This window comes from Semicossyphus pulcher, unplaced genomic scaffold (assembly GCF_022749685.1).
Source record: "Semicossyphus pulcher isolate SPU_LCO1_2020_fin unplaced genomic scaffold, fSemPul1.0.p SCAF_17, whole genome shotgun sequence".
Lineage (NCBI taxonomy): Eukaryota > Metazoa > Chordata > Actinopteri > Labriformes > Labridae > Semicossyphus > Semicossyphus pulcher.
Genome location: NW_027211681.1, coordinates 2903658 through 2912318, shown reverse-complemented (window position 1 = coordinate 2912318; position 8661 = coordinate 2903658). Strand labels below are relative to the sequence as shown.

The 8661-nt window shown below is 41.1% G+C and overlaps 1 protein-coding gene across 4 annotated transcripts; it reads right to left on the bottom strand.

The window, feature by feature from the left end:
* Nucleotides 1-69: 69 nt before the first annotated feature.
* Nucleotides 70-7409, bottom strand: slc25a23a (solute carrier family 25 member 23a). Of its 4 annotated transcripts, XM_069665631.1 has the most exons (12): nt 7168-7409; nt 6414-6620; nt 5157-5280; nt 4959-5046; nt 4606-4717; nt 4148-4306; nt 3837-3989; nt 3213-3326; nt 2931-3098; nt 2702-2849; nt 1445-1627; nt 70-980 (listed from the first exon to the last, which is right to left on the bottom strand). In XM_069665631.1, exons 2-12 carry the CDS (start codon nt 6606-6608, stop codon nt 970-972), a joined length of 1455 nt encoding a protein of 484 aa, XP_069521732.1. In that variant the 5' UTR covers nt 6609-6620; nt 7168-7409; the 3' UTR covers nt 70-969. The 4 variants fall into 4 exon arrangements, with proteins under 4 accessions (XP_069521732.1, XP_069521731.1, XP_069521733.1 ...); XM_069665630.1 differs by having other exon boundaries at nt 70-1627; XM_069665632.1 differs by lacking the exons at nt 5157-5280; nt 6414-6620; nt 7168-7409 and having other exon boundaries at nt 70-1627; nt 4948-5036.
* Nucleotides 7410-8661: the final 1252 nt, after the last annotated feature.

The window sequence follows — 8661 nt, the reverse complement described above, 5'->3', positions numbered from 1 at the left end:
ACCACCACTAAGCACGTACAGGACAAAATCAGCAAAGAGAGAAGAGGTACAGCTTTGTCCACAGGGGTCAGCAAAATAAGCACAAACCAAAAATTCCTCAGAGTAGCTTTAAAACAAACCTTTACTAAAAATAGCGTAAGTATCCATTGCATTGCAAAGTTGTTATACTTTACAGCCAGAGCTACCCAATGAACCTATACTGACAGGAGTGTAATGTGTAGAAGTGAAATAGTAGCTAAGATGCAGTAGTTCTACAGATGCGTTACAGGAAAAAGCGCGAAGAATAGTGGAAGTCGATTAATGCTTTCATTAGGCTGTCATGTGTTAGGAAGCTACGTCTTATCAACATTTCAGTTCTTCACAAAAAAAGTAAATGTTTTTTTAAATAACACTATGCATGCATTTCTTGGCATGTTTTTATATAAATACTGACAAATCAATAATGTTCACTGGCATTAAAACTCATTTATATTTTTACATAACACAAAGTAAAAATCTGTACAGTGGTGTTAAACCTGCACATTGTGCGATTACAGTTTATGGAAATACTATGTGGCACTGGACCCTCAGTGTGTTACAAACATGAGAAAACAGACACAAACACACGCCTCTGCATAGAAACTGTTATAAAAGATGAGCATTTTGCATGAGGTCAGGTTATCACATCTCCACTTCCGGGTTATGGCTTTGGCAGTTGACCCCCTTTATAATATATTGCTTTGTATAGTAGTCATAGTAGTAGTAGTAATCCAGGAAAGAGGACAGACTGACAGTGACTCTTCTTTTTGTCCCCATCTGCTAAGTTTAGTAATTTCAGTACTTTGTACACTTCCTTAAGACATATCAATATAATATATAAATATATATAAGCCATGACTCTGTAACTCCGTCAGTGTCCAGCAAGTTCAGGTTCACCTCACTCACAGACCAGGACATTCAATTAGTCTTCCTATCAATCGTTGATCTTCTCTATATACCACCTGGAAGAAAAGATAAATGCTGTAGGAATGTAACATGAATTCCAGGTTTAGTAACACCTCTAACCTGTTTGATCTCAGGCAATTTCGTGCAGGTCTTCATCTGTTAATGCAATAGCAGGAGGCTAATTGAATATATGAACACACCTGCTGACATGCATTAGAATGCAAAATATCATACATAAAACTAATCACAGCAGCTGCCAGTTCAGGAAAGGTCCTCCAAATGTGAGTAACAGAATATAAATCTGTGACCTGTTGTTTTCTCTTCTCGTTCCATGGTGCATTTTCCATCATCGTCACAGTGAAAACTTGTAAAAACAAGAATTCTAGTATTCATCCACAGTCAAGGCCCATCTCCTCATGCCGTGCAAAAAGCTTCATGCTTGGGTTAGGTGCTTCTGGCTTGAAAGCCAGCCTGAATCAGGTAACCCTTTTCTACGCCTTCCCTTTCCCACCACGCCTACCCTCAATGTCCACTCCCAGGATTATCCTCGTGTATTCGTAGACGACATAGGACACGCTAACAGCTGGGATGACTTTAAGCAGGTTGGGGGAAATTCCTCGATAAAGTCCGGCCACGCCCTCCTTCGTCACAATGTTGTGAATCAGAGCTAGCATGGAGGGTTTAGGGGCTCCTTTTATTGAAGCTGAGGGGAGAGAAAAAGATGAGATCAACCAACTAATTCTGTTCTCTTACTACACATGACTCTGAAAGACTGCAGACGTGTTTGCACTTGGTTTGTGTGTGTGTACGCATGTGTATGTTTGTATAACTAAGTCAAGGGATCATCCTGCTGGTTTTGCCTTTCTTTAGCTCATTGACTACGATTCTGGTTACAGTGTGGCATTTTTGTATAATAAAAGTCAGAAAAGATCTCGTATTACGTTACTGCCACCCTTTTTCCAAAGTATACATTGAGAAAGACCTAGAAAACAACAATTCACGGTTCACATAGGGCCATTTTCCAAGCTTTCAACCACATCCTGCAAACTGTACAACATCTTGTGGTCTTGTTTTGTAAATACAGTTTGAAATAGAAAGCTACGAAAATCTAATTGACCTTAAGTTGAGATTTTTTAACAAACAGTTAAGCGGAAAAAATCAAAAGGCGCGCCCAGTTAGTGACGCTTTTTCCATCACCCAGCAGTGGCTGAAAACAATAAGCCGCTTTACAGGCAGGTGAGTGGAGAGCGAGTTTGTTGTGTAAGCCTTGCTCTAATAATAATAATAATAATAACTTTATCTATAATGCACTTTTCTAGACCAAAGTTACAAGGTGCCTTACAGGCAAACAATAAAATACAGAGTAAAAACAAGCGGGCCAAGGACAGTTATATTTAAATGTTAAAATAACCATAATAAGAATAAATAAATAAAATAGCACCCCAGTTAAGAGAAAGCCCTAAGATAAAAGAACGTCTTCAGTAACGATTTACAAGAGGACAAAGATCAACAAGTGCTGGAGAAAGAAAACCTGACTCTAACTTTGCACCGGAAGAGATTTTTTAAAGGAGCCATTTGCCCCTGGAAAAAGCCACTGTCAGTCAAAGCAGGCGTTCTCTGCAATCGATAGAAGCAACAATATTCTAAATTGATGCTATAGCTGTGGAGAAAGTTATGCAAACAGCTTGTGGTTTCGCCCATTCTACATCCTACATGCAATTGCAAATGAGCATGTTTTTTCATGTACTTGTATGAGTATGACCACTGTTTTCCTGACCTTGTGCCTGCATTCGGGTGCGGATCAGTGCAAGCGGGTAACTTGCCAGCTGTCCACAGGTGCTGGAAACAGCACCACAGCCAACCAGCACCATGACCCCAGGGTCAGCTAAACCTCTGTTTCTGTTCAGCCAGGTAAACTTCAGAGTCTGTGGAATCAAGGCATTGAAAAGAAGGTCAACACAAAGACAATGCACAGGGAAAGCTATGTGCCTTTATGTCTGTCTAACCTCATAGACGGCCAGGTCGATGCCGGCGTAGGGGACAATACTCAGTAGGTTGGGTAAATAGCCCTTGTAGAATGCTCTGACACCTTCTTTCTGGAGGATCTGTTTGGCACAGTCAGCTATTCCTGAGTACTGGCCAGTGTTTCTTAGTGTGAGACGGGTCTTTAGAACCTGTGGAGGAAGAAAGAGAAGAGATGGAAATGAGACGGGAGGGACAAAGGAGAATAGACAGTTATTTTACATGACTATATGAATGTCTCTATGTGCATATTACCGTAAAATTACCTCCATTGGGTAAATGGCTGTCTGAGCTGTAGCTCCTGCCAAAGAGCCAGCAACAAATCGCTCATGAACCCTCAGATTTCTTCTTTCATTATTGCCACGCATCACATTCTTAATCTATGCAGAGTTAAAGAATCAAGTGAAATATAATTTGAAAGAGTTGTAATAATTGACAATCAAATGAAAAAACTAATACTGATAATGATGGAAAATATATGAAGATGGAAAAACACTTAAATATGATCAATACCACTTTTTTCTGTACAATAAATATGAAGCTACACCGACTGGCCTGTTAGCCTAGCTTAGCGTAAAAGCCTGGAACGAGCTCATTAGCTTCTGCCAGATAGCTTTATATTTAGCAGAAAAACAAGAGACTGGTACTTGTGTTGTCTTAATATCAGCAAGAGAGCAAAATAATAAGGTATTGCTGAAAATATTCACTATTTCCTTTACACTTATGACTTTGCAAATGACTTTAAAAGAATCTTTAAAAGAGATGACAAATGTTTATATAAAGTGACTGAAAGATACAAGGAGGCAAGGTAAAGAGAGCACAGATAACAAGCAAAGATGAATGTATGGTCAGAACTGCACACAAGAAGGGAAGTCTCCAGTCTACTCCACCTGTTCATAAGCTGTGAACTTGATAGCAGTTTCAGGGGCAATTTTAAGAACATTGATCCCATTGCCTCTCCACAAGGACTGCAGTCCTCCTTCTTTAATCATGTACTGAAAACCACTCAGTACGTTCCCTTTAAAGTCGATGGAACCGTGAACCTGGCAGAACAGAGTCAAAGAGGAACACTGTGTAAAGCACTCTGTCGTTGAAAATCAAAGATGAACAGAGCACTGTCTAACACAAGCAGTGACATGCAAAAGACCACTTGGTTCAGTTATTGATCTATGAGATGAGATCCTAACTGTCACTAACGGACCTGTCGGAAGACTTTGAGACGGTCCAAGGGGGCAGTCCCAGTCCGAGATACAGAGCCAGCCATGGCCCCGGCCATCAGCTGCCGCCACACATAGCCAGACTTCTTCTCCTCTTCCGTAAATTCATCTGGGACTGTCAGCTGCTCACCTAAATCCAACATCTACTGGACCCATGGTGGTCGGGAGGAGGAACAGAAATTGTGATGATAAAGGTGAGAAGGAAAGAAAGAGTTAGACCATCAAAAAGGCAAAAACATGTCTGTCAGTAAAAGGGGAAGCACACAAATCAAACTCGAAAAGCCAGTTTCCTCTTAAAAAACTGCCTTTATTGAATATCTGTATTTTCATTTTGCAGTGTTTTTGTATATTCTTCAAGAAAATGAAGACATAACCCAACCATGTGGTTATTCAGTGAAAGACAATGCTGGTTCAAGTATGGTTCAAGTGTGTGTGACCTCACCATTGAACGCTTCCAGTAGCGGGCCACGTCCTCCATGTTAGTAAGAGGGTTAAACAGGAAGTAGTCCCGCCACTCATTCCAGTCAATAGTCATGGTACCGTCTTTGTCCATACTGTGTGAAAAATACATTAAACCATTAAGGTACCACTGAGCTATGAAGTGAAGAGGTGTTAAACTCCAAACCATTTACCCAATGTGAAATGAACTATTTTTAATACAACTATCCAAGCCAGCTTATATTACAAACCAGGAAGGTAAAACCCCCTTATTGTGTATAAAGTTGTTCACACCCTAGTTCTTAGTTTAGATTATAATGTGATGTGCTATCAAATATCAACATACTGTTAGCAGACCTTTGCAAAATCCTGGTGGCATCCTCGAGGCTGATGTCCACACCGATGGCATGAAGAGAGTGCTGGATCTCTGCTGCGTCTATTTGACCTGCAATCATCCACATTAAGAAAGCAGAATATAACTCTCAAAATGATCTCAATTTTTTTAATCGTGCCATCTTATATTGTTCCAACTGTGTACTGCATGCTGCTTTGTACCATCATTGTTCCTGTCCAAGCTTCTAAACATGAGTTTGAGCTGTTTTTCATGAGTGTGAAGATACTGCGTGAACTCTTCAAAGTCCAGTACTCCATCTTTGTTGGTGTCCCCGGCCTTCACCATCTGGAAACACAGACAGCCAGGGCAATGAAAAAACAAATGTCTGAACATTTGCCTGATATATTTCCTCTGGGACTAAAAAGGTAAGGGGTAGAAGTTAAGCTGTAAACACAAGAGCAACTCACAGTCAGAAACCCTCATATGCCTGTATCATACTGCACCGAGAGCTTATTTCTTACTGGTGGCAAGACAAAATCATGTTTACTGGTTTTAAAGTATTCTAAATGTGTATTGAAGACTGAAAATGTGAAATGAAATATTAAGTTAAAGAGTAGACAAATTGAGTCAATATGAATTACTTTGTCGACACAACCAATGATAAGTGGTACAGAAGAAAAGTCTGCACAATGACCCAAATGTGAAAAGAGATCAAGTGTAGGACCGAGAGAAAGGTTATCATTCTCATCTTACAAAGTCCTGCTCCTTGTACTAAAATAGACGGCACGCTGCCCTTTACATGTGTGAGCATGCACATACACACACGCAGAAACACGCACACGCACACACACACACACACACACACACACACACACTTGCCCTCACCTAAACCTTAAGGTCTAAAGTGTAATAATGTACGCTGTGGGGACTACTTTGTCCCCAATATGGCTGTGTTTAGTGTTTATGTTCCAACATGAGTAATATAATGACACACACATACACACACAAACACATGTACAAGGGAGAGGGGGAAAGCAGCACCGGAGAACGAGACAGTGAGTCTTCTCCTTGACCCACACACTTTTCACCAATACAAACAGTCAGAGACAGACTGAGAGGAGGGACACAGGCTGTGTGTATTCACAATAAAGATCTGCTGTTGCACAAACAGAGGAAGCCGATGAGAAGAATGGAGGAGGTTACACATAATGAAAGATTCTATGGATCTTTACTGGAGGTGTAATGTGGGGAGGAGAGACAGTTGGGGGCCCTGTCTTATTATTAGCGAGGGAAATCGCTGTAAACACCTCTCTCCCTCATGACTACCACAGACACATAGGGACAGACATACTGTATGTATAACTGATTAAACAGAGGGATTAAATAAATAATTCACACCCACAACCCACATTCAGGCCTTGTCATGGTCTCCCAGTAAACAAACAGGCGTGTGTGACACAGGTGTGCTGCTGTCTCACCCTCTCCAGGGAGCCTCTGGACAGCCCTCGCCCTGCCAGCCCTGTCCGCAGTTCAGATATGTCTATGTGTCCATCTTTGTTGACGTCCAGCTGATCAAACAGCTCAGCCCAGTGCTTCTGCCTCTCCTGTTCTGGTCCAGGGGGTTCCCTGTCCTGGCAGTGCACCCGAGGGAACCAGGTCCATCGGGGTCCCATAACTGTTGCCAGCTGATGGAAAACAAGGGCGTCAACATCCTTTTATCTACCAAAACCTTAAAAGAGGTACAGAAAATTCAAGGACCTTCTGAGGCGATCAGTAAAATAAAAACTTGTGACAAACATTAAATTAGACCAGGGGGTCCCCACCTGGAAGTCTGGGACCTGTCCATCTGCCTGATATGTCAGACGTTACAATAGTAAAAGCTCCAAATGGCCAGTTTGCATTCCAGGACATGTTCTGGTTTGTGTTATCTCTTCGCTGCTCTCACCAAAAATATAATATTTCAAAGAAGCAAATCTCCATTTTGTGGTTTTGGGAAATTCCTGGGTTTGGAACAGCAATTAATGCTTAGTGACATTATTGGTTATTACCGAGATAATAATAATAATGCCATAAAACCATGCAGGTAGAGCAGGCGCAGAATAATCAACCCAGACAAGAACCAGTAAGCTTTCAAGAATATTCATGATTGCATTTAACTTGGTCTTAACACTGTTACGGACGCTGTTATGGTCTAATAATAAAACCTCAGAGACCATTTTGTGTCTCACTCACTGTGTTTATCTCCGGATAGACTCGCCGCCCATGGTAGGATGCAGAGGATCAAGACTCAAGCGTCACCAGCGGGTCCGGAGCTCAGTTAAATGGCTCTAAGTCTGTCCCTAAACCGGATTTAACACCAAATAAGCGGTTCCCTCTGGCTCTAGTAGCTCCAGGATCCTCCGTGTTCACTAATGTTGACAGCTCCGTATTGTAGATCTCACACAGCGAGTCTTGTTAAGGAAGCAGGAAGCGAAGTGTGCTGACGGCTTAGTGTCAGTCTGTGTGTGTGTGGAGGATGTACGAAGTGTCCACATGCTGGGACACTGTAGGAATCACAGGCAGCCTGATAATCTTATATATCGCAGTTTATGGGGATTATTTGCTCCAGATATCACAAAAAATGTGGATCCTAAAACAGGGCCGTAACCAGGATTTTAGAAGCACTAAGAAACACTGAACACCCCCCCTTAAAATGTCCAAGTGTAATTATAATTTAGCCTACTTCTAAAATATAATTCATTACTGTAGAAAATGGCCACAAAGGTATAATAAGACTTGAAAATTACCTTCTCCAGCTGTGACATTAAATTGAGGCTTATATGTGAATGCATTTGTAATAATCAGGGCCGTGCACAGACATTTTTGGGGGCAGGGGCTCAAGCAAAAAAAGGGCACTTGCCCCACCAACATGCACTAATTCCCACCCTGATGTTGTCACACCGCCGCCATCATAATCACACATTATGTTGATAACATGGGAACTGTTTCTACTCTACTGAACCACTTTATTCGAAGAAGAAACCACAGATTTGGCATATTTCATGAAAGTAGTCAATCAGTGTTCAGTTGTTTCTTTGAGAAAGACAGTTAGGAAGGATGCATTTTAATGCATTTAATTAATTATTAATTAATAATGCAGGTAATTGATTGATTGAGATAAATCATTTGGGAGGGGGTGGTGTGGGGAATGCGGAGAACTTCCTAAATTGATATGGCATATTTTTCATGGATACTACATTTCCGTCTTTATATTTGATATATATATATATATACAGTATCTCACAAAAGTGAGTACACCCCTCACATTTCTGCAAATATTTTATTATATCTTTTCATGGGACAACCCTGAAGAAATGACACTTTGCTACAATGTAAAGTAGTCAGTGTACAGCTTGTATAACAGTGTAAATTTACTGTCCCCTCAAAATAACTTAACACACAGCCATTCATGTCTAAACCGCTGGCAACAAAAGTGAGTACACCCCCAAGTGAAAATGTCCAAATTGGGGCCAATTAGCCATTTTTCCTCCCCGGTGTCATGTGACTCGTTAGTGTTACAAGGTCTCAGGTGTGAATGGGGAGCAGGTGTGTTAAATTTGGTGTTATCGCTCTCACACTCTCTCATACTGTTCACTGGAAGTTCAAAATGGCCCCTCATGGCAAAGACCTTTCTGAGGATCTGAAAAAAAGAATTGTTGCTCTACATAAAGATGGCCTAGGCTATAA